The sequence below is a fragment of the Bos taurus genome, chromosome 8 (assembly GCF_002263795.3).
Source record: "Bos taurus isolate L1 Dominette 01449 registration number 42190680 breed Hereford chromosome 8, ARS-UCD2.0, whole genome shotgun sequence".
Taxonomy (NCBI): domain Eukaryota; kingdom Metazoa; phylum Chordata; class Mammalia; order Artiodactyla; family Bovidae; genus Bos; species Bos taurus.
The window spans coordinates 81,633,648-81,660,312 of NC_037335.1; the positions used below are offsets into that span (position 1 = coordinate 81,633,648).

The window sequence follows — 26,665 nt, forward strand, 5'->3', positions numbered from 1 at the left end:
CCGAAGGAGGAGAGAGTGGAGACGGTAAACCAGGAGCAGGGGGCAGAGAAGCCGAACAAGGGGCGGGAAGGGCAAGGGTCCTGACCAAGGGATTAAGTGGGAACTCAGAGCTGAGCCCTGGGGCCTGTGCGTGAACCCAAGGAAGCAGTCGGTGGGGAGCATCCTGCAGCAGAGGCTGGGGTGTGGGGCCACGAGAGGAGGAAGGTGAGCTGACGGCACACGGGGCCACTCGGCTAAGGAACACGGTGCAGAGAGCACAGGGCTCAGAGCCTAGAGCTCACAGATGACAGCAAGACCAGGACCCGGCCGGGGGCTGGCTCTGCTCCCTACTCTCTTTCTCACCAAAGCCAGGCCAGGGCTGGGGTTCTGGGGGTGGTGATGCCCAAACCCCTGGGAAAGAAAGGCTGTCCCACCAAGCCTAGGCTTTCCTAAGTGGCCACCACCTGCTCCCAGTCAGGCAGACCTGGCCCGGAGCTCTTCCCAGGGTGCTCGAAGAGGACCCCAGGAGGAGCCAGTGCTGGGGGGACTCCTTGCATCTGTCCTGCTCGTATCAGTGCTTGCTGGGCTGGCTTCAACGGACCATGTGGCACTACAGGAAGCCTTCAAGTAGGAAAGGCCGGTATGTTAGTAAAGGCAGTTTCAGAACATCTCTAAGGGCAGAGCCCAGGAGGCACTCTGAGCTACGACCGCTTCTGAGGTGCCGGGAGGCCAGCGCCCACCTGCCTAGGAACCGGTACAGGGAAACAAACACCGGGTTTCATCCTTTAATGATTTTTTTTTTTTTGCAGCTGAGCTGACTTAGGAAAGTGTATAAAGATGTGCGGGGGTTTTCCGAGCTCCCCCAGGCTCAGGTGTAGATCAGCAGTGTTGACTGGGGTTGAGCTATTTTGTGGGAATTGGCCTCTGGCATCGGTGACAAGCCTGAGCTTGGTGACATGACCAGCTCCTGAGTCACAGCGGCCATTCTGTGGGTGAGACCTCAGAGGGTGGTCTGTGTGAATGTGGACTGTTCCTGGAATGGAGGGAAATATGGTTGGAATACGGAAGCAGAGAACTGGGTGTCTCTGAGGAGCTTTCTCTAGACTGGATTCTCTCACACCCTATGGGCTGGGACTCTGTGATCTCCCTGGCCTGCTTTCCACCCCCAGGGGGACAGGATGTGGGAGGAGAAGGAGAGCACAGGCTCAGGGAGGAAGGGCAGCCAGGCCTGAGCAGGCTCCTTGGGCTGAGGCCCCTCCCCCAGGTTCCAGGGCCTGGGCAGGAGGTCAGAGGTCAGGCAACAAAAATACCACCAACGCTTGCATGATTCAGAAGTGCCTGCCTTTGACTTTTTTGTTTTTGAAAACAGGTTTTCTTTTATATATGCGTACTAAGTTGCTTCAGTCATGTCCAACTCTTTGCAACCCTACGGACTGTAGTCTGTCCATGGGATTCTCCAGGCATTTCCTCCTCCAGGAGATCTTCCCGACTCAGGGATCAAACCCATGTCTTTTACTTCTCCTGCATTAGCAGGCGGGTTCTTTACCACTAGCGCCACCTGGGAAGCCACTTCTCACATATATATGTTTTTTAAAATTTATATATATATATATATATACACAAATACATTTATATACATGTATTTTTTATTTGGCTGTGATGGGTCTTAGTTGCGGCATACGGGATACAGTTCCCCCACCAGGGATTGAACCTGGGCCCCCTGCGTTGGAAACTCGGAGTCTTACCCAGTGGACCACCAGGGAAGTCCCCTTAACTTTTAAAATAACTTTCAATTTTAAAACAGTCTTAGATTTATAGTTTGACCAAAAAGATGATACAGAGAAATCCCATACCCCCACACTCAGTTTTCCTGTAAACATCTTACATTAGTTTAGTACATCTGTCAGAATTAATGAGCCAGTATCTATTCATTTTATTAACCTGACTTTTAGGTCAGACTTTATTCTGACCTCAGTTTTCCCCTAATGTCCTTCTTCTGGTCCAGATTCCGTCTAAGACACCATATTACATTTAACCGTCGACCCTCCTTAGGCTCTTGTTGGCCATGACAGTTTCTCAGACTTCCCTGTTTTTGATGACCTCGACACTGTTAAGGAGTATTGGTCAGGTATTTTTGTCAAATGTCCTTCAACTGGAGTTTGCCAATTGTTTTTTTCATCACTAGACTGGGGTTACAGGTGTGGGGTAGGAAGGCCATAGAGGTCAAGTGCCATTTTCATCACTTCCTATCAAGGTGACTTTAGTACTGTGGATGTTGATCTTGATCACCTGGCTGAGGCAGCGGCTGACAAGCGACTAGTATAATTTATTCCTGGCCAGAGAGGAAAGTTGGTTGATACCCAGTTCTACAGGTATGAGGACATTCTTTAGCTCTCAGCTATGGAGTTCTCCCACCCCAAATGGATTTGGAGGTGAGATGTGCATTTTATAAACACACAGGACAGATCACTGTGCTGGGGTGGGCCCTGAGGAGATGGCACCCCACATGTGACAAGCAAGTCCTCTTCTGCTCTTGGCCACACCTGGGCTCTGGGAGGTCTTCTGTCTGAGCCCTAGCGGATGGCCTGACAGGCTGGCTGTGTGGCCTGCCTGCCCCACATACCTTGTTCTCCTGGGACCGAGGAGAACCTTCTGGGCACTGGTGACTGAGTTTTTGGCAATCCCACTGGTCACTGGGACTTGCTTCACGTTCACATTCAAACAGAGCAGGAGAGAGCAGGAGGGGGCCTCTGGGTATTGGGAACATTCCCTTCTTGATTTGGTTGCTGGTTTGCATGGGTGTTTTTGGTTTGTGAAAATTCATCAAGTTATACTTTAATGTATATATTATAAAAAATTAGAAACAGAAAAAAAAAACAGCATTTTTTTTTGAGATGAGCTTATAACATAAAATTTGCTATTTTAACCATTTTAAAATGTACAATTCAGTGGCATGAATTATATTCGCAGTGTTGTACAACCACCGCTACTGTCCATTTCCATAGCTTGCTTATTATCCCAAGCGGGCACTCTGCACCACTCCCCACTCGATTCTACCATCTATGAATTTACCTATTCTAGGCACCTCACACAGTACCTCACACGAGTACCATCATGTAGTATTTGTCCTTCTTTTGGTGTCTGGATTATTTTACTTAGCCCTCAAGGTTCATCCATGTTGTAGCATGTGTCATTCATTCATTGTGAGGCTGAATAATATTTTACTGTATGTATGTATGTACAAAGCATCTTTGGTTTATCCATTCATCTGTTGATGGGCATTTGGCTATTAGGCATAACACTGCTATAAGCAGGACTGAACAAGTATCTGTTTGAGTCCTTGCTTTCAGTTCCTTTGGGTACACACACAGAAGCAGAACAGCTGGATTATATGGTGATTCTATCTTTAAATTTTTGAGGAACCATCAAACTGTTTTCCACAGTGGCTGCATCATTTTAACATTCCCAACTGGAAAGGTGAGTGTTCAATTTCTCCATGTCCTTACCAAGACATGTCTTCCATTTTGTTTGACTTGGTTTTTAGTATATGTCCTAGTCCCTGGGTCAGGAAGATCCCCTGGAGGAGGGCATGGCAACCCACTCCAGTATTCAATCCCATGGAAAGAGGAGACTGGCAGGCTACAGCCCATAGGGTCACAAAGAGTCGGACACAACTGAAGCGACCGAGCACACACATATGTCCTAGCGGGTAATGGAGCAGTACCTCACTGTGGCTTTGATTTGCATTTGATTTGATTTGCATTTGCATAAGAGCTAATGACCAACTTAGACAGCATATTAAAAAGCAGAGACATTACTTTGCCAACAAAGGTCTGTCTGGTCAAAGCTATGGTTTTTCCAGTAGTCATGTATGGATGACAGAGTTGGACTATAAAGAAAGCTGAGTGCTGAAGAATTGATGCTTTTGAACTGTGGTATTGGAGAAGACTCGTGAGAGTCCCTTGGACTGCAAGGAGGTCAAACCAGTTCACCCTAAAGGGAATCAGTCCTGAATATTCTTTGGAAGGACTGATGCTGAAGGTGGAACTCCAACACTTTTGGCCACCCAATGCGAAGAACTGACTAATTTGAAAAGCCCCTGATGCTGGGAAAGATTGATGGTGGGAGGAGAAGGGGACGACAGAGGATGAGATGGTTGGATGGCATCACTGACTCGATGGACATGAGTTTGAGTGAACTCCGGGAGTTGGTGATGGACAAGGAAGCCTGGCGTGCTGCAGTATATGGGACTGCAAAGAGTCAGACACGACTGAGTGACTGGACTGAACTGAGGAAGGATTTCTTTGTAATTAGCAAATGTTTTTTAAATTTAAAAATTAAACTCTTTGAGCCACTGCAGTAAGCACATACTCAGTGAAGTCTTGTTCTTCTTCACAAGGAGGAAGAGTCACATACTGTAACAAAAAGATGGCCTGAGGAGATGGGAGACTAGCTTCCAGCTTGGATCCTGGCCATGAGCTGTGTGACCTGGGAGCAGTCTCCTTCCTTATCTGCGGCCCTCTTCCCTCCTCTGTGCCATGCAGGTGTTGCACAGGGCAGGCTCCCCATCTGGCCTGGCTGTCTCTTCCCTTCCTGTCTATCCATGCTTGGACAGCATCCTGGAACATAGGCTCCTCAAAGGCCAGGCCCTTGAGTGATAAGTCACGCTTCCCTTGGGTTGTGAATGAGAACCAGGATGCCAGAAAAGGGGAGACTTACGAGGGTGATGACTTCCCGGGCAATCGTGTGTCCTCCAGGAGCCCAGAGCAGGAAGTGCAGGAGGAGGCGTCTGACCAGCTGCTGACAAGCAGGCGGTCTGGGGTCTCCACCTAGGTTCTCTCCAGCTGCAGCCTGCAAATCCCTGGCCGAGAGGGCTGGACTCCTGAACAGCTTCGTGAGGCAGCCAAGCACTGTCTTCACCTCCACCTGGGAATATAATTTCAAAGGAAGAGATCAGGGGGAGGGTTGGGACATGTGTGGGGCTAGGATGATTCAATTCTCTGAAGCAGCCCCAGAAACGGGAGAGGACTCGTGCCCGAGGAAGGTTAGAGAGGGTGGACCATGTCTGAGTTTACACTGCTCCACACAAACCCAAATCGGCGTAATGGAAATTTCTTGACTTTCGTCTTGCTCACTAAGCAGCCAGGGCACCATGCCAGGAATTGACCTTTTTTTGTTGTTGTTGTACAAAGGAAATGGAGAAAAGTCCTCAGCAGAATGTAGTCATATTTTTATATTGTGGGAAAAAGAACAAAAGGCTCCTTGAAAACTTGCTCACTATCACAGCCACGGATCAATTAAAGCCCCGTGCTTGGACCTCCACTAAGTCAATGTGCTGATAAGAATGAGGTTTGCCTTTTGCCATCTTTGGTTGGGAGGAAGTGCCGGCTCACACACACACACACACACACACACATACACACACACCACATGTGTTTTGTTTTAGACACTGGGACACTGTTCATACATATTTAAAGCTCAAGCAGAGGTCACAAGTCTGTGGAATCCATATAATAATAGTGATTGTTACAGGTCTGTGGGTTGTTTCTGCATAAAAAATATTTATTTCACGCCGAGACTTCAAGAATGGTACATCAAGTTGTGACTTGGAAAACAAAGCAAAAACTGAAAGCTGTAGATCCAAAATGCCACTTGGACTCATGAACAGCTATGTTCCCTCATTTTCGAAAGAACAGTTAGGCCCACTCTAAAAATTCCCATGACCGATTTTATGGATTTTGTGAGTCCTTTTTTTCTTTGAAAGTTAAGGCTTCATTCAGTGAAGTCTGTCATAAATTCCAACATACTAGCAGCGTTGTGTGAGCAACTCTGACCACAGTGAAGATCATGAGAAACTGCACCCTGGGCCCTTCCGTGGTGGAGGGCCACGTCCTAACAGGAGAGGGCCACTCCCTCACCACCTCATGTCTAGGCCCACCCTGATGGCATCCACAGGAGCCCATGGCTGTCCTGCGTCTAGGCTGGTCTGCAAAAATGTCAAGGCTTAGGAAGCGATGCCTCCATAATCATGTTCTTCTTGTTCATCTTCTCCCCTCACCCAGTATTCCCTGAGGCTTGCCTCGTTTCTTTCTCTTTTACTCCAGGCCACCTTTCCCTTCAAATACCTTCCTCATATGCCAAAAATGTTAATGCTTTCTAATCTTATAAGGAGAAAAATATAAGCTTTCTTCTCTAAGTATTAATTTTTATCCTGCAGTATGAAAATTTACGTATGCTTACTGTAAAACATTTGAACAAAAAAGTAAAAAGAAAAAAAATCAAAATGACGGTAACCACTATTCAAAGAGACTTATTAAAAGTGAGGTTTATATCTTTGTCATCTTTTTTCTATGCATTGTGAACACAGCACTTACTAAATACAAGGAACTGTATTCTAGGGCTTGCACAGTGCACTATAAACAATTTACCATTATCTATATAGCACAAGTTCTTTGATAACACGATCTTTCATGGCAGAATGCCATTCTGTGGCTGTGGAGTGAAAGTCGCTCAGTTGTGTCTGACTCTTTGCAACCCCATAAACTATACAGTCCATGGAATTCTCCAGGCCAGAATACTGGAGTGGGTTACCTTTTCCCTGGAAGATTTCCAGGGGAATCTTCCCAGCCCAGGGATTGAACCCAGGTCTCCCACACTGCAGGTGGATTCTTTACCAGCTGAGCCACAAGGGAAGCCCAAGAATACTGGAATGGGTAGCCTGTCCCTTCGCCAGCGGATCTTCCTGACCCAGGAATTGAACCGAGGTCTCTTGCATTGCAGGCAGACTCTTTACCAACAGAGCTATCAGGGAAGCCCATTCTGTGGCTGTAATACACCAACAATTTATTTAGGCAATATCCTAACTACTAAAAGTGTAGGCCATTTCCAGTTACTGCAGTTACAAACAACACTGCAGTGATCCTGTATATCAATCTTTGCGCAGCTCTCTACTTACTTCCTTAGGAGATTCCTAGAAGGGGAACCACAGGGTTGAAGTGTATGAGCCCTCACTTAATTTTTAAAAGTAAACAAACATAGGAAGTTTTTGTTTTTTATCATGATTCAGTTCAAAGTTAACAAAAGGAAGTGAACACTGGCTGGCAGAGAACAGTCTGCAGAGACAGGAATGGGTATTTGCACAGGCCGTATTGCATCCCAGGCAGGAATGGTTGCTCTTTGTCGCTCCCCGTCTCGAGCTCCCATCACCACCTGCCCCAACCTTGAATCTCAAGGATGCCCAGCAGAGGTGATGTTTCCAGCCACAGGACACTATCACATCCAGGTCAGTACTGTGATTTAATTATGCCTTTTAAGGCAAAAGCACAGGTATTCTCATGGAGAACTCCATGGACAGCGGAGCCTGGCGGGCTGCACAGCTCGTGGGGTTACGAAGAGTCGGACGCGACTGAGCGACTAACTCTTTTAGTTTCACTTTAAGGCAAAAGCACAAGCAATGTCAAGCTCAGTCAAATCGAACAATAATCATGTTTTTAAAGGTAGTTCACAGTCTTTCAAGTCACCCAACAGACCCATCAAAGGGATTAAGCTCACAAAACCCAGGGGAGTGAGAACTGTATATTAATACTACTAGTTAAATTAGGAGAGCTGGGCCCCGCTGCTCCCCAGGATACCACCCACACCAGGGCCTCAGCCCCAGGCAGACGGCCGCCTCGGACAGAACAGCTAGGGAGAAAACTGACGTCCCGGCGCTAAGCTCCTCTGAGTGATCTAATCTGTTTTGATCCAGGCTGCCAAAGCACCCCCTGAGTGAGAACTATGTGTAAGTTTTATTAAAAAATAAACCAAAAAAGGACTCGCTTAGCTGGTAGAAAGATATGCCAATGCAGAGCTCTCTAGAAAATAAATCTTATGGGACTATTTACTTCTCTATACTTCAAAAGTAATCTGTCAGTTTCTATGATCCATACAGAATTTAACATAAAACCTACCAGTTTAGCTAATACAGAATCAAATATGAAATATATGTAAAAAGCTTCAGAAATCATTAGTATTCATATGTGCTGTGTGCTCAGTCGTGTCTGACTCTTTGCAACCCCATGGACTGTAGCCTGGCCAGGCTCCTCTGTCCACGGGATTCTCCAGGCAAGAATACTGGAGTGGGTTGCCATTTCCTCGTCCACGGGATCTTCCCAACCCAGGGATCAAATCCACGTCTCCTTTGTCTCCTGCACTGCAGACAGATTCTTTACCCACTAAGCCACTGGGGAAGCCCGAAAACAAATTAGGATTCTCTTTACTGTGATATTTTAAAAGGGAAAAAAATAGTAAGCTCTCTTTTTAATCTGATAGCAATCTTGAAATACATGTTAATTTCTCTTAAAAAAATGTTCTATTGGGATCCAGAATGCTCACCAAATTGCAACTTTTTGAAATCACAAACTTTTCTCGCCCCTGCCATGTAACATGCTTTTAAACAAGTAAAATATACAGCCACACTGAACTAGTCTCTGTTTTTTTCAAACAACAGAAAACATCAAGCAAATGGGAGCACTGCTCTCTACATAAAGAAACCCACTCCCTTTAATTATTAAAGTCAGGAAAAAGCGGTGGCAGTTGAACTTTTAAAAACCAGCAAATAATTGTTTGTAAGGAAGGCGCAAATGCCTTTAATCAATACATGGCTCCTATAATTATCATATTCCACACAAAATAACAACTGTCTTTGCCATGGGCACTTAGCCACTCCTGTACTTCGCTGCTCTGCTATTTAGGAAACGACCAAGTCGTTTTTTCAGAAGCTAAGTGGTTAATATCATGTGATTACTTTAGTAAGAGTTCTAAACAAAGCCGGTACTGTGAGGATCTACTGACTGATCCAAGAAAGGACTTAAGTCAAGAGGGAAGCAGACAGGGCCAGGCTGCAGGGAAGAAAGAGGATGGTGCTCCTCAGAAGAGGGTCAGACCCTGTATGACGGCCCCTGGAGCGTGCAGCCCCGAGGCCGGCACGCCTGTGGTTCAGGACAGAGCAGCAGTGACTAAGGAGAGAGAATGACCCAGGGACAGGAGGGCTGCACTTGTTCCTCGGTGTCTCCTGCGAGACCTGGCCTCCCGGTCCACTCCTAAGGGCAGGAAAATATCTTGACTGCACGCCCAGGTCCCACTCACTCTTCCAGGCCCACGTCTTCCTGTACCTGCTGAAGTGCCTGGAGGTCAGTGAAAGCCAAACCCACCACCGCAGGGTCCCTTTCTGCACCTAAGAGACCGCCCCCGAGGCCGCAGGCCTTGGGCCGCGCCACCTACCATGGTCCGCGCTCTCTGCTGATGCCCGGCGCCTGGGCTGCAGCTGAAAGCCAGGAGCCACAGCAGGGCCTCTGGGGGTTCAGCCTCAGCTTCTGACATCAGTAACTGCTCAGCCGTGATATCAGCCCATCCTCCAAAGTGAACAAACAAGAACCAGCTCTCAAAGGGGCCTCCATAGGACCTGGAACAGAAACAAAACACAGGGCAGTTAGGCAACTTGATTTCTTTTCCTTTTAGGTTTTTAAAGAGACTGTAATGTCTGTGAATGGTTGGCTTCAATTGTTCTTAGCCACTGAAGTACAGCTTGTAAGGAATACAAGTCAGGCTCAGAGAGAGAGCTCAAAACGCCACCCTGAACCCTCACAGGATGTTCAAAGGCAGGCTTCCCTAAACCCCCCGTACCCTGACGACCTCAGACTTTTAAATCTTGACACCCAGGGCCCCTGAGTGAGCACAGACATTGGAGAAAGGAAGTTTTGGCCCCATGACCAGCAAGACTGATGCAAGGTGAGCGCCCGTGGGTGCACCACTCTGCCTTCTGCCTGGGCTGCACAGCTGGGCTGCTGTGGAGACGGGGCCCCCAGCCACAGGGCAGCCACCCAGGTAGCCCAGAGCAGAAATGAGGGGACCCCCTGGAGTCCAGACAGAGCCCAGAGAAGGGACGCAGGCGGAAACACGTGCTATTCCTTTACTCACAAAACGTTTTAGCCAATTTTGGCAATTGTGAGTTTTTCAGTTTAGTGCAGTTCAATCACTCAGTTGTGTCTGAGTCTTTGTGACCCCATGGACTCCAGCACGCCAGGCCTCCCTGTCCTTCACCAACTCCTAGAGCTTACTCAAACTCATGTCCATTGAGTCAGTGATGCCATCCAACCATTTCATCCACTCTCATCCCCTTCTCCTCCTGCCTTCAATCTTTCCCAGCATCAGGGTGAATCATTTCTTTGCATTAGGTGGCCAAAGTATTGGCATTTCAGCTTCAGCATCAGTCCTTCCGATGAATATTCAGGACTGATTTCCTTTTTGATAGACTGGTTAGATCTGCTGGCAGTCCAAGGGACTCTCAAGAGTCTTCTCCAACACCACAGTTCAAAAGCATCAATTCTTCGGCACTCAGCTTTCTTTATAGTCCAACTCTCACATCCATAAATGACCATGGTTTTGACCAGACGGACCTTTGTTGGTAAAGTGATGTCTCTGCTTTTTAATATGCTGTCTAGGTTGGTCATAGCTTTTCTTCTAAGGAACAAGTGTCTTTTAATTTCATGGCTGTGGTCACCATCTGCATTGATTTTGGAGCTCAAGAAAATAAAGTCTCTCACTGTTTCCATTGTTTTCCCATCTATTTGCCACGAAGTGATGGAACTGGATGCCATGGTCCTAGTTTTCTAAATATTGAGTTTTAAGCCAACTTTTTCACTCTCTTCTTTCACTTTCATCAAGAGGCTCTTTAGTTCTTTGCTTTCTGCCATAAGGGTGGTGTCATCTGCATATCTGAGGTTATTGATATTTCTCCCAGCAATCTTGATTCCAGCTTGTGCTTCTTCCAGCCTGGCATTTCTCATGATGTACTCTACATATAAGTTCAATAAGCAGGGTGACAATATACAGCCTTGACGTACTCCTTTCCCAATTGGGAAATAGTCTGTTGTTCCACGTCTAGTTCTAACTGTTGTTTCTTGACCTGCATACAGACTTCTCAGGAGGCAGGTCAGGTGGTGTGGTATTCCCCTCTCTTTCAGAATTTTCCACAGTTTGTTGTGATCCACACAGCCAAAGGCTTTGGTGTAGTCTATAAAGCAGAAGTAGGTTTTTTTCTGGAACTCTCTTGCTTTTTCAATGATCCAATGGATGTTGGCAATTTGATCTCTGGCTCCTCTGCCTTTTCTAAATCCATCTTGAACATCTGGAAGTTCATGGTTCACATACTGTTGAAGCTGCCTTTCTTTGGGATTGGAATGAAAACTGACCTTTTCCAGTCCTGTGACCACTGCTGAGTTTTCCAAATTTGCTGGCATACTGAGTGCAGCACTTTCACAGCATCATCTTTTAGGATTGGAAATAGGTCAACTGGAATTCCATCACCTCCACTAGCTTTGTTCATAGTGATGCTTCCTAAGGCCCACTTGACTTTGCATTCCAGGATGTCTGGCTCTAGGTGAGTGATCACACTATCATGGTTATCTGGCTCATGAAGATCTTTTTTGTATAGTTCTCCTGTGCATTCTTGTCACCTCTTCTTAATAACTTCTCCTTCTGTTAGGTTCATATCATTTCTGTCCTTTATTGAGCCCATCTTTGCACGAAATGTTCCCTTGGTATCTCTAATTTTCTTGAAGAGATCTCTAGTTTTTCCCATTCTATTGTTTCCCTCTATTTCTTTGCACTGATCACTGAGGAAGGCTTTCTTATCGCTCTTTGCTATTCTTTGGAACTCTGCATTCAAATGGGTATATCTTTCCTTTTCTTCTTTGCCTTTAGCTTCTCTTCTTTTCTCAGCTATTTGTAATGCCTCCTCAGACAATCATTTTGCATTTTTGTATTTCTTTTTCTTGAGGATGGTCTTGATCACTGCCTCCTATACAATGTCAGGAACCTCCATCCATAGTTCTTCAGGAACTGTGTCTATCAGATCTAATCCTTTTTTTTTTTTCTCACACAATCTGTTTATTTTTTCCATTTTACAAGTGAGGAAACTGAGGCACGGGGAAGTGAGCAAATGGACTCACGGTCATACCCTTGGAAAGGGCAGGCTCCTTCATCCTTCCCACCCACTGTCCAGTGTCTCTGCCTCTCTCCACCGCAAGGCTCTGAGTGAGCTGTCTCTGCTGGCTGACCACAGTTCCTTCTTTGCCGCTGTGTTCTGCTCTAGACAGGCTCTCCCCTCCACCACTCCACTAACATGGCTGCCTGTGCTTCCTTTGAATCTATTTGTCACTTCCACTGTATAATCGTCTAAGGAATTTGATTTAGGTCATACCTGAATGGTCTAGTGGTTTTCCCTACTTTCTTCAATGTAAGTCTGAATTTGGCAATAAGGAGCTCATCATATGAACCAGAGTCAGCTTCTGGTCTTGTTTTTGCTGACTGTACAGAGCTTTTCCATCTTTGGCTGCAAAAAATATAATCAATGTGATTTTGGTATTGACCAGCTGGTGATGTCCATGTATAGAGTATTCTCTTGTGTTGTTTGAAGAAGGTGTGTGCTATGACCAGTGAGTTCTCTTGGCAAAACTCTGTTAGCCTTTGACCTGCTTCGTTTATACAAAGGCCGAATTTACCCGTTATTCCATGTATCTCTTGACTTCCTAGTTTTGCATTCCAATCCCCTATAATGAAAAGGACATCTTTTTGGGGTGTTAGTTCTAGAAGGTCTTATAGGTCTTCATAGAACCATTCAATGAACTGTATATCAAATTCTTTCCTCTCATCATGTATTGATCAGTGCTGAAAAGTTAAAGCTTTTGTGAAGATGTCCTTTTGTCACATAGGGAACCGGGAGGTGGAATAAAGGATAGACTCTGCTTAAGGTAAAGACCCACTAATTTTGCTTAGAGACAGTCCTAGCAGCCTAACATCTCCTGTGGGAGAAATGGAGCAGGACTAGCCTGAGATCACATGGGGCAGAATCCTCCTTCTGAACTGGGGAAGCTCCTGTAACAGGAGAGCCCTGGGCCCCTTTTGCAGTGCTCCATCCTTGCTGGATCTGGGTTCACACTCCTCTGCTTGGCTCATGGAATCCTGGGGCCAGCATTGTCCCCACCTCCTCGAGCCACTGCTTTCCTCCTGTCCCCCGAGAACAAGTGAGTAAATTGTGAAATCTAGTTTGCCAAACAATGACAGAAAAGTGGGGCATTCATCTTACTTCCTTGTCCCCACAAGAGGGAGAGCTGATGCTGAGTAGTGGGCTGGGTTATGGTCCAAGGTAAGGAACAGGCTCCATGGGGTCTCCTTCCTGCAGGCCTCACAGATGAGTAAGCTGAGCAGGGTCCCCCATGCCCCCTGCTCCCACGTGGGCATCCCGCGCGGATCACGGTTCAAGGCCTGGGAATGCTCCCTCCTTTCTTCTAGCAGCTGAGTGTGCAAGGCAGTCCCATGGGGCTGGCTGAGAAGGTGCCTAAAGCTACTCACAGACCCCTCCCAGCAGGTGGCCTGAAGCCTAGTGGAGGGTGATCTGGTTTAGGTGGGGCCCCCAAGAAGTCTGGGGCCTTATCCTGCTCTTCAACACAGATAACCAGACGGTGCACTGGGGGCTGCCAGGGCATGGAAGGTCATTAATACAGCCAGTCCTCTGATGCCCACTTGGCTGTCTGTCTCTCCTGCTGGTTCTGTCTCTCCTACTGGTAAGAGTCTTGGGGTGGGGTGAGTACTTGGCACCCAAACCTGCATCAGTGATGATAAGCAGAAGAGCACTGGCCACAATTTGTGATGACCAGTAATGAGATTATAGAGAATTTCAAGTAGGAAAAGTGGCAAAGGGAACAAATGAAGACAGTCTTAGTAGACTAGTGTGCATGCACGCATGCTAAGTTGCTTTAGTCATGTCCGACTCTGAGTGAGCATATGGACTGCAGCCCACCAGTCTCTTCTGTCCATGGGATTCTCTAGGCAAGAATATTGGAGTGAGTTGCCATTTCCTTCTCCAAGGGATCTTTCCAACCCAAGGATTGAACCGGGTCTCTTACGTCTACCTGCACAGACTAGTATAGACAATGAATAAAATACTCTAAAAGCAAGGAAGTTAAGAGGAAGCAGAGGGCGCTATGTTGCAAAGAACTTAGCAAAGTCTAAATGTGAGTGGTCTTAGGGAAATAATATATGTGTTATTTCCCTAATATTATATTTATCTAATATAATATTAGAAATCATGTTAGAATGGATTTTCTAATTTCAGACAAAAATTTATTATAAAGAGGAGGAAAATAAACATTTCATCCTACCATGCAGGAGAAGTTTAGAATTTCCTTCCCTAGAGAGGCAGAGTAGACAGAAGGGCCTAGAGAGATGCCATTCTTGTTTTGCAAGCCAGGGGGAGGGGGGTGGGTGGGGGGTGCAGCATGTGAGCAGTGCTTTTTTCCTAAGGTCTAGTCTATGTATCAGAGAAGGCAATGGCACCCCACTCCAGTACTCTTGCCAAGAAAGTCCCATGGACGGAGGAGCCTGGTAGGCTGCCGTCCATGGGGTTGCTAGAGTCGGACACAACTGAGTGACTTCTCTTTCACTTTTCACTTTCATGCATTGGAGAAGGAAATGGCAACCCACGCCAGTGTTTTTGCCTGGAGAATCCCAGGGACGGGGGAGCCTGGTGGGCTGCCGTCAATGGGGTCCCACAGAGTCGGACACGACTGAAGCGATTAGCAGCAGCAGCAGTAGTCTATGTATTGTTATACTTGTACATTTCCAGATCTAACACCAGCCATTACTCTCAACAGCTTCTAGGCCAGGTATTTACACATGCAGCCTATTTATTTTGAGCTGCTTGCAGTGCTCCTTCCACTTCTTACTCAGCAGTGTGTATGCCTGTTTGGGGATACATGCAGCCATACCTCATTTTACTGCACAGAAACACAGAAAATGGTGTTTTTTCCCCACAGATTGAAGGTTGTGGCAACCTGGCATCAAGCAAGTCTACTGACTTCATTTTTCCAACAGGATTTGCCCACTTCCTGTTTTTATGTACATTTTGGTGATTCTCATAATATTTCAAACTTTTCCATTATATTGATCATGGTGATCTGTGATCTTTGATGTTGCTACTGTTGTTTTGGGGTACCATGAACTGTGCCCATATAAGCTGATGAACTTAAAAGATAAATCTGTGTGTTCTGACTGCTCTACCAGTCGGTTGTCTTATCTCCTTCTCTTTGGGCCTCCCTATTCCCTGAGACACAACAATATTCAAGTTAGTCCAACCAATGCCCTTTTCTTCAACTGGAAAAGACCCTGATGCTGGGAAAGATTGAAGGCAAGAAGAGAAGGAGATGACAGAGAACGAGATGGTTGGGCGCCATCACTGACTCAACAGATTAGAGTTTGAGCAAGCTCCAGGAGATGGTGAAGGACAGGGAAGCCTGGTGTGCTGCAGTCCATGGGGTTGCAAAAAGTCGCACACGACTGAGCAACTGCCAACAATGTCCTACAACGGCCTCTAAGTGTTCAAGTGAAAGGAACAGCTGCACATCTCTTACTTCAAAAGGTTGAAATCATGAAGTTCACTGAGGAAAGCATGTTTAAACCGAAATAGGCTGAGAGCTATAGGCCTCTTGCACCAAACAGTTAGCCTAGTTATGGATGCAAAGGAAAAGTTTGTGAAGGAAATTAAAAGTGCTACTCTCATGAACACATGAAGGATAAGAAAGCAAAACAGTCTTATTGCTGATATGAAGAAAGCTGTAGTGGTATAGATGGAAGATCAAAACCAGCTACAACATTTCCCTTAAACCAAACCCTAATCCAGAGTAAGGCCCTGACTCTTCAATTATGTGAGGACTGAGAGAGGTGAGGAAGCTGCAGAAGAAAAGTCTGAAGCTAGCAGGGGTCGGTTCATGAGGGAAAGAGGCCATCTCCACAACACAAAAGCGAAGGGTGAAGCAGCAGGTGCTGGTGTAAAAGCTGCAGTAAGTTATTAACGATGCTGGCTACACTAAGGCAATGGCACCCCACGCCAGTGCTCTTGCCTGGAAACTCCCATGGACGGAGGAGCCTGGTGGGCTGCAGTCTCTGGGGTCTCTAAGAGTCGGACACGACTGAGTGACTTCACTTTCATTTTTCACTCTCATGCATTGGAGAAGGAAATGGCAACCCACTCCAGTGTTCTTGCCTGGAGAATCCCAGGGACAGGGGAGCCTGGTGGGCTGCCGTCTGGGGTCGCACAGAGTTGGACATGACTGAAGCGACTTAGCAGCAGCACACTAAACAACAAATTTTCAATACAGATGAAATAGCTTTATATTAGAATAAGATGCTATCTAGGACTTTTACAGCTGGAGAGGAAAAATCAATGCCTGGCTTCAAAGCTTCAACAGACAGACTAACTCTCTTGCTAGGGACTAATGTAGTTGGTGACTTCAAGTTAAAGTCAATGCTTATTTACCATTCTGGATATCCTAGGGCCTTGAAGAATGATGCTCGGCCTATGCTCTGTCAGTGGAACAATGAAGTCTGGATGACAGCACGTCTATTTACAATGTTTTACTGAATATTTTCCCTGGAGGAGGAAATGGCAAGCCATTCCAGTATTCTTGCCCAGAGAATCCCATGGACAGAGGAACCTGGCAGGCTACAGTCCATGGGGTCACAAAAAGTTGGACATGACTGAGTGACTGAACATACTGAATACGTTGAGATCTACTACTCAGAAAAAAAAATATTCCTTTCAAAATAATACTGCTCACTGACATTGCACCTGGACACCCAAGAGCTCTGATGGAGAACAATGAAATGAACGTTGTTTATATGCCTGTTAACACAACATCCATTCTGCAGTCCATGAATCAAGGAGTCATTTTGACTTTCAACTCTTACTATTTAAGAAAAACATTTCATAGGGCTGTAGCTGCCATGGGCTTCCCTGGTGGCTCTGGGTAAAGAATCCTCCTGCCAATGCAGGAGATGCAGATTCAATCTTTGGGCCGGGAAGATTCCCTGGATGAATATTCTTGCCTGGGAAGTCCCATGGACAGAGGAGCCTAGTGGGCTACAGTCCGTGGGGTCACAAAGAGTCAGATATGACTTAGTGACCAAAAACAAAACAAATAGCTGGTGTAGAGGGTGATTCCTCCACGGGATCTGGGCAAAAGTAAACAGAAACCCTTCTGGGAAGGATTCACCACTGTGGATGCCGTCAAGAACACTGGGACTCGTGGGAAGAGGTCAAAATATCAACATTAACAGGGATTTGGAAGAAATTGATTCCAACCCTCATGGATGTCTATGAGGGGTTTACGACATTAGTGGAGGAAGTAACTGCAGATGTGGTGGAAATAGCAAGAGAAGTAGAACTAAAAGTGGAGACTGAAGACAGAATGGCTACAATCTCATGATAAAACTCTAACAGATGAGGATCTGCTTCTTACAGATGAGCAGAGAAAGTGGTTTCTTGAGGTGGAATCTATTCCTGGTGAAGTTGCTGTGAACACTGCTGAAATGATAACACAGAATTTAGAATATCACATACACTAGATGATAAAGCAGTGACAGGGTTTGAAAGGAATGACTAATTTTGAAAGCAGTTCTGCTGTGGGTAAAACGCTATCCAAAGGCACTGCACATTACAGAGAAATCATTTGTGAAGGAAGAGTCAACTGATGTGGCAAACTTCACGTTGTCTTAAGAAACTTCCGCAACCACTCCAACCTTTGGCATCTATCATCCTGATCACTCAGCAGCGTCATCATCAAGGCAAAAAGATTATGAGTCACTGCCATTTTTTAGCAATAAAGTACTTTTAAATTAAGGTATGTATACGTTTTTTTAAGACATAATGCCATAGGACCGTGTAAGCCTAACTTTCATATGCACGGGGAAACCAGAAAGGTCACGTGATTCCCTTTATTGCCGTGGTCTGGAGCCGAGCCTGCAATATCTCCGAGGTATGCTTGCAATGCCTTCCCCTATCTTTCCTTGCTCACAGGGAAGATAAGGATACCAGAGAAACCACGTGTGAAAGAGATCTAGGAGTCATCGGTCTTTGCTTACCCATGGTCTTCAACTATTTCTTTGAGCATTTCAGAGATATGTTTCAGTGACTGGTGCCATAGTCCCTGCGGAATATCTGTGGGTGGAGAGAGCCATCAGAGAGAAGCTGAAAAAAAGTCAAACCTAGTAGGAATCGACTGCAGTGGAGACCAGAAGGGGCCCATTTAGGGGAAAGGCCTAGTTTTCCCGGTCCACGGAATCCATACCACCACCCTCAAGCTGATCCCTGCCAGAATCCATCTCTCAGGCCTGGGAAGAAAGACCTGTTAGTGTTACACAGAGTTAAACTTCAAAGGCTCTTTAATTCAGGTACATGAGACTGCACAGGCAGCCCACAGTAGGATTTAGGAAGGCTATGTTGAAGATGCCCGGCTTTTTTTTCTTTTCTACTCATCCACCCCCTCATCTCTCACTAATAATTTGTGGTTTCAAAATATATTAAAAAAAAAAATAGTCAATAAGGAATTAGGAATGTGCTTCCCAACTATGATTGGGATGAATTTAGAATATGACTTCAGGTTTACAATGATTTTAAAAGGCCAGAAAAAAACATATGGATATTATATAGACAAAGACAAATGTCTTTTCTTAAGTTTTTCTGGTTTCACATTTTTCCCATGGTCTTAAACACTTCTGAGCATGTATAGATCTGTAGTTTTAAACAACAGCTGAAAAAGGTTATCACATTTCCATGTAGTGATAGATTCTGTAATTAAATACACCAGAAAGATAATGTAAGTGATACAGGAACCACTGCTACCCCACAAATGCTACAGATTAAAGAATCATAAATTATCTCTCTCCCTCTTCTGAGTTCTCGTAACTCTTGATTTGCAGCCTTTCAAGGCATTTTCATTTTCTCCTTTTATTAGTTTTTTAGATAGTTATTTTATGTCTCTTTTACTTGTAGCTCCTGGATATTCAGGGTTCATAAGTGACTCATCTTTTATACCTCATAGGACTTTACAGTGGGCATAAAATCAATCTTTGATGAATAGAAGACTCTACTCTTAAGAAACCCTTCAATCTGTGGATATAACATTATTTTTTCCAAAAGTAATATGCAGAAAATTATGCAGGAACCAGCACAAATAGTCTTTAGTTTGTAGATGTCCAAACTTAAAAAGTAACCACCCTGATATTTTTTGTGGCGCTCATTTAGCTGCTTACTACATAGGCTGACCTTGGACTTTGCTGATCTGACCTAGGCTGTGAGACTTGCCTAGTAAAATAAAAAAACAGAAAGGGAATAAAAAAATAAAAAATAAAAAAAAAATAAAAAAATCAGAAAGGGAATCACTGATGCTCCTGTCTTATTAAAGTTTTCCCATTGTGTTCCCACAGTGTAAGTTTCACAAAACTGCTGACCAGAGATCCCACCAGGCCTGTCTCCACCTCCACCTCTGGCATCTGAGGGGACAGTGGGTCACTTTGGGTGAGAACTTAATCTTTTAGAAAAGGGAAGAGTATTTTTGTTTTTGTAAAATGCTCTGAAACCTCAAATCACACTTTCCTCAAGTGAATCTACTTTTTCAAGTCTCAGGAAAAAAAAGGTAGGGGAAAATGGCACAGAAAGGACATATTATGGGTCCTTCCTATCTTCCCATGGTCAGATGAGATGCCTTTTTCTACAGCATAGAGTCTGTCTTGTTTCAGTGTCACCTCTTCTTAGATTTCAGGCATTAGTGGGGAAGGATGTCTGTATTCTCTATTTCTGAAACGTTTCATAAACAGGAGCTCACAGGCATGTTAATAGATCAACATCAGTTGAATGAGGACAGATTCATCACTTCCCCAGATGAATATGGCCTCTGGAAGGCTGGCAGATGAAATCACAGAAGGCTGTGGTCTAACATACTTACTGAATTCTTTCAAAAGACTTCCCTTGGCTAGGTTAGGAGAAATTTCCCCTAAATTTCCTTAGCTTCCTTCATCATTTTATCTTTTCATTTGCAGCAGGGGGCACAGAGAAGAAAGAATGAAATAAAGATAAATGTACTGTTTTATTCCAAATCAGCCAAGTCTTAGCCTGTTCCTGGCATCCAGGTGGACCTTCCTGGCACTAGCAGAGGCCTTGTGTTAACCAGAACAGACTGTCAAAACCCAACTGGAGGCCACTGTTTTCCTTTCTTTTAGTAAATGATCGTAACTGGGAAGCCAAGCAAATTCTCATATCAAAATCCACAGAATGTGTGATGCTGAGAGTTTAAAGGAACATTATCCATCTCCCTGGTTTTACAGATAAAGAACTGGGAGGAAAGGGTTATGATTTTGTCCCTGTACTTTCCCAGAAATTATTTTAATATGGGCAGAATCAACCTTCACATACCTTTCGGGTGTTGGAGGAGCACCATGACAAGAGCTGGAGAAGCATAAGGAAAGTAGGTCTTGAGTGCAAACTTCAACTATAATAGAACAAAAAATTTAAAGCCGTTTGAATATTAGCATTGGAAAAGGTTTAAGGAAATATAAAATATTGCATCCTCTGCCCCCAAAAGAAATTCCAGTACTTTATGTGGTCATAATGTCTTGCACACTGATCAAAAATAAAAGATGCTTCTGATAATCTTATAAATATGTTCTAAAAAATTAAACCTTTTTAAAGATGCCTTCCAGGACTTAAGAAAAGTAAAGTTATGCTCTTGATGTCTTTATATCAGTTCTTTACCTCACATGAACCCAGTTATATACATAACTCTATTTATGTGAGAGTTTCCAAGGCAGCTGGGAGATGGGTTTTATCACAAAGTAGCAGAGGTGCTCACACATCCTCTGAGGGCCAAAGCGCTGTACCCTCCGTGCCCTCGGAAGGCACAGCAGCTCCGAAGCACTTTTGTAAAACGTTGAGGTAAAATCTGCCTACAGTGAATTGTAAGGGCTTTAAGTGTACAATTTGATGACTTCTGGTAAATGTGTAAATTCAGCGTGACCATCATTCCAATCGAGACGCAGAACGTTTCGATCACCCAGAAAGTTCCCTTGTAGCTGTTACAGTCAATCCTTCCACCCCACCCCGGCATCTGGTATTTTTTTATTTTGATGAGAGAGAGTAATTTTGTATATTCTTGAATTTTACACAAATGGAATCAGAAGAGTGTGTGTTTCTTTCTGTTTGGCTTCCTTGGCTCAACATGTTCTTTTGAGACTCATCCTTGTTACTGTGGATTAAATACTTCATTTTTTAAGGAAATTGTTCTAAAGTAGAACTATGTATGAATATACCATAATCTGTTTATTTATTCTGCCATAGATGGACATTTGAATTGTTTCCAGTTTGGGTTTTATTATGAATAAAGATGCAACTAACATTCATATTTCTTTTTTGTAGACATGTGCTGTTGTTTCTCTTGGGTAAATACCATAGGAATGGAATTACTAGGTCATAGAGTAGATGCTTGCTTAACTTTGTAAGAAATTGCTATGTAATTTTTCAAACTGGTCAACAATTTACGAGAATTCCAGTTGCTTCACATACTTGTTGGGCTTCCCTTATAGTTGGTAAAGAACCTGCCTGCAATGCAGGAGACCTGGGTTCAATTCCTGGGTCGGGAAAATCCCCTGGAGAAGGAAATGGCAACCCACTCCAGTATTCTTTTTTTTGTGTGTGTGTGTGTGTAATAAAGTTTTATTAAAGTATAAAGGAGATAGAGAAAGCTTCTGACATAGGCATCAGAAGGGGCCAGAAAGAGTACCCGCTTGCTGGTGTTAACAATGAAGTTATATAATCCAAAGAATGTCTAGAGGTTGTAAAGACCCCTACCACTCCAGTATTCTTGCCTGGAGAATCCTTTGGACAGAGGAACCTGGCAGGCTACAGTCCATGGGGTCACGACAGTTGGACATGACTGAGCAACTTCACTTTTCATTTTATACATATTTTTTGAAGTGTGTATTCAAGTCTTTTGTCCATTTTTATTTTATTTTTTTTGTCCATTTTTAAAACTGAGTTGTTTCTTATGTTCTTGAGTTGTAAAAGATCTTTATATATTCTGGACACAAATCCCCTATTAGATATATGTATTGAGAATATTTTTTACCTGCTGGGTGGATCGCTTTTTCAGTTTCTTAAGGATGTCTACAAAGATCAGACATTTTAAATTCTGATGAAGTCTAATTTATCCATTTTTCTCATACTTCTTAGTGCTTTTCTACATTCCTTCTAAGAAATATTAGATTATCCTCATGTCAAAAAACATACTCTCATTTTCTTCTAGGAGCTTTATGGCTTCAGCATTTATTTTGAAGTCTATGACCCGTCTCATGAATTTTCATGTCTGAGAGGTAGAGGTCCATGTTTTCTCATCTGGGTGTCCAGCTGTTTCACTGACACTTGTTGAAAACCTTCCACATTTAACTTCCTTGGCATCTCTGTCAAAAACCAGTTGATTACACGAAAATATCTAGATACGATTCTGTTCCACTGGTCTATCCTTTTGCCAGTACCTCACTGTCTTGAATTTGATTACTGTAGCTTAAAGTCTTGAAATCAATCAGTGTGAGTCCTCTGATTTTGGGGGGAGGGTTTTTTTGTTTTCAAAATTATCCTGGCTACTTTAGGTTCTTTGCATTAGAATCAGCCTATCAATTTCTGTTTTAAGAACTATGTTGGGATTTTAACTAGGATCACATTGAACCAGGCATCTCAACAATTCATGATTATGGTTTCTCTTCATATGTTTAAGTTTTCTTATTTTGTGGCTTTCCACATAGAGATCTTATACACCTTTTGTTAAATTTTCTCCCAAGTATTTTATGTATTACTGTGGAGTTGCCTGTTTCTCTTTTTACTTCTCTGTTTTTACTTTGTGTATCTCAGACCTCTGTTATTAGGCATATATCCATTTGTAATTGGTGTTTCTCATGATGAACTATATAAACTGTCCCTCTCTTTTGTCCACACTCCTTATCTTAAAACCTAATCTGTCTGCTGCTTGTAGAGCCAGACCAGCTTTCTTGTGCTTATTATTTACATATCTCTTTCCTTCCTTTTAATCTGTGTCTTTATAATTAGAATGGATTTCTTGAAAACAACATATAGTGGGTCTTAGTTTTTCATTCAGTCTGACATATTTCCTTTTTACCTAGTATATTTAGTTGGTTTTCACTTAGTTTTTGTAATTAATGTACTTGTAGGTATATTTGAATTGATCTTTAAACATTTTATTTATTTACTTAGGTATCAGTTGCCCTGTGTCTTTGTTGACGCGTATGGGCTTTCTCTAGTTGCAGTGAGGGGGCTACTCTTCACTGGGGTGCCCAGGCCTCTCGTTGCAGTGGTCTCCCTTGCCGTGGAGCACGGGCTCTAGGGCGTGCAGGCTCAGAAGTCGTGGCTATGGCCTTAGCTGCTCTGTAGCATGTGAGGTCTTTCTAAACCAAGGGTTGAAGCCATGTCCCCAGCATTGGTGAGCGAGTTCCTCACCACTGGACTACCAGGGGAGTCCCTAGGTTTATCTTCTGAGATTAGTTTCTTTTGCCTCATCTGTGTTTTGTTCTGGCAGCCCACAGCTCTGTCTTTTGACACCTCAAGCCAATCAGATTATGCCTTGGGTTCGGGCCACCCCCAGCCTCATTTAATCTCCTTCCCACCCCTCACAGGAGAGCCCTCTGGGAAAAGTTAGAAGATTACCCAATGTGGTTTACATTTTCAAGAGTTGAAACCCCTCCAGTTTTTAATCTGCTTTTTGGGTTGCTTTCCAGTACCTTCAAATAGTTTTTAAAAAATATTTTCTCCAGAGTTTATAATTTTTATCTGTAGGCAATTTAGTCCAATACATCATTAAACTCTGTCACTACTAGAACCAGAACCTGAACTGATTTGCTGCTTGTCCTGGAGCCATTAGGCAAGTTCAGGAAAAAGGCCTGTCATGACAGCCTTAAGTTTTTGGCTACTAGTCTGACTGGGCACATTGATGGGGCTGCAACTATGCTCTCCAAATAAAACAAGGATGAGAGGAAAGGATAAAAAAGAGAATGAGAAGCACTGAAGATAAACATTTTTTGACAATGGGAAAGAATGCGGATTGATGGGATTTCCCATAACCACTGGGGGGAGTGTAAACTGGCACAACCACGCAGGGCGACAATTTGGCAGTACCCGCCACAGCTGCCTCTGCACACCTAAGAGGCAGCACTAGCGCTCTTAAGCATATCTTGAATGTTCAGAGAGACTCTATTTAGGAAAGAAAACAAAATCTGGAAATAATCCAAAGGCTCACCACCAGGAAGACAGCTACGCTGTATACACTCTCCCCACAGAGCACTACAGGCAACCCCAGCACCACCCACAGCACAGGGCCAGCCTGGGGACACACTGCTGGAAAGACCAAGGCTCAGAAGGCTGCACACGCAGGGCCACTTTCACCTGCCGTTCCCGTTATAAAGCGCAAAAGCAGTCAATAAAGAAAACACGTCTAACAACCATATACACATGATCAGGCTTCCCCGGTGGCTCAGTGGTAAAGAATCTGCCTACCAACTCAGGCGGAGAAGGCAATGGCGCCCCACTCCAGTACTTTTGCCTGGAAAATCCCATGGATGGAGGAGCCTGGTGGGCTGCAGTCCATGGGGTCGCTAAGAGTCGGACACGACTGAGCAACTTCACTTTCACTTTCCACTTTCATGCATTGGAGAAGGAAATGGCAACCCACTCCAGTGTTCTTGCCTGGAGAATCTCAGGGACGGGGGAGCCTGGTGGGCTGCAGTCCATGGGGTCACACAGAGTCGGACACGACTGAAGCGACTTAGCAGCAGCAGCAACTAACTCAGGAGGTGTGGTTTCAATCCTTGGGTTGGTTGGGAGGACAGACCTTCTCCAGAAAGAAATGGCAACCCATTCCAGTATTCTTTCCTGGAAAATCCCATGCACAGAGAAGCCTGATGGGTTACAGTCCAGGAGGTCACAAAGAGTTGGACATGACTTGGCTACTAAACAACAACATATACATGATCAAACTTTTCAGAAAAAAAAAAGGACAGCAGTTACCTGAAGGGAGAAAGTCAGGATGATAGAATAGAGGAGCATGGGAATAACCTGAAGTTTCTACTAGGGGACAGGTCTTGTTAGATGTCAGTTCAGTTCAGTTCAGTCGCTCAGTCGTGTCCGACTCTTTGCGACCCCATGAATCGATGTCAGGTTGGTAGATATTCATTTATTAATAATGAATATGTGGATGAATGAATAAAACACAGAAAGAAAGAGGGTTACACATGGATCATAGGACAGAGGGTGTCACGCATCAGGGGTTATGATTAATCTATGCAGGGGCACTCAGGAAGGCCGGGGATTGATGATGAGGACGGCACTGCCTAGAAAGGCAGGCAGTCAGGAACAGCCCCAGGAAGAGACATGACATGACATATGGGGACGAAGGCATCTACAAAGTGAAGAGGTTGTTGCTCTTGCATCCTGAGCCCAAGGGAAGGACAGTGAATTTCTGGCTTTTTTTTTTTGGATCCCTGCTTCGCCTTCCACCAGGACCCATTCTGTGTCCCTTACACCACCAGATACGTGTAGCCTGGGTAGGGTGTATGTTCAATCACTCAGTCGTGTCCAACTCTTTGTGGCCCCATGTACTACAGCCCGCCAGGCTCCTCTACCCATGGAATTTTCCGGGCAAGAATATGGGAATGGGGTGCCATTTCCTACTCCAAGGGATCTAACCTGCATCTCTTGCATCTCCGCAACTGGCAGGCAGACACGTGGGCAGGGTACTATCCTAAATTAAAAGTGACTGTAAGTCTGAATCTAAAGTGTTAGGGCCAACCCTGCAACTCAAGGACAAAGTTAATAAGAAAGACAGACTCAAGCTAACGGTACAGAGCAACACGTCTTTTACCAGTGCCCTCCACCCCAACCTCGGTCTGTTTCAGGAGTTCAAGGTGCAGGTTTTTTAGAGGTTAGTTCCTAACTGGAAAAACAAAGAATGTTCAGGGAGGATAAAAGATATTTATAGTTTGCCTCAAAATAAGCATGAGGGCCAACCAGTGCCTTTCAGCAGAGCTCTCCTCCAGAATTCCAGGCTGGGCACCATTGATAATGCTGTTTGCTACAGTCTAGCTAACTTCCCTAGGGAAGGAGAAGACGGGAAAAAAACATCATAAATATTTATCACTGCCTTAAAAACAGAAACATCTGCTAAAACCTGAGAGGTTTCTTGGCATAGGGGTCTATGGGATTTTAGTACAGCAGGCATCACAGCACTGCTCCCCTAAGGCAAACTGCAGAAAGCATCCCAAGGGACCATGACCTCACAAGAAACTGCAGTGGGTTCAGGCACTTCAACGGGCAAAGGACCACACAGACATCAGGTCTGTGGCCATTAGAAGTGCAGGCCAATTAAAATTCCCAAAGGTGAAAACTCTGGTAGAAAAGGCTCCAGTTTCACAAGTCACTCTATTGGTCAGCTGCCTCTGCTGACCGCCCTCCCAGTGCAGGTCCCTAGGCCTGGCTTCTTGCTTACTGACTGAGTCCAACTCACACGTTTTGGTCATGGCCATTCCCAGTTCCTCCTCTATAATTATTCAAATTATAACAGAATAGTGTCACACTCACTACCTCCTCTCTCTCCTGGAATCCAATTCACATTTAGGCCTCTGATATGAATGGAAACTAATAATTAAGAATGTCCAGTATTGCTTTATAATAAGTGCCATTTCCTTCTTAGCACATGCCATAGAGACTCTAGAATACCTCTCTGGCCTGGGAGGGGCAGAGTCTTACTCAACAAAC

General features: G+C 44.5%; 1 protein-coding gene across 21 annotated transcripts in view; it reads right to left on the reverse strand.

The window, feature by feature from the left end:
- FANCC (FA complementation group C) overlaps positions 1-26,665 on the reverse strand; it is a 343,951-nt gene that overhangs the window by 3,719 nt on the left and 313,567 nt on the right. For all 21 annotated transcript variants that reach the window (XM_024995472.2, XM_059888957.1, XM_059888956.1 and 18 more), the window contains 4 exons: positions 20,267-20,342; positions 17,938-18,013; positions 9,241-9,421; positions 4,699-4,905 (listed from right to left, as the gene is read on the reverse strand). In XM_024995472.2, the coding sequence (XP_024851240.1) occupies positions 4,699-4,905; positions 9,241-9,421; positions 17,938-18,013; positions 20,267-20,342 (540 nt within the window). The remainder of the gene's footprint in view (positions 1-4,698; positions 4,906-9,240; positions 9,422-17,937; positions 18,014-20,266; positions 20,343-26,665) is intronic.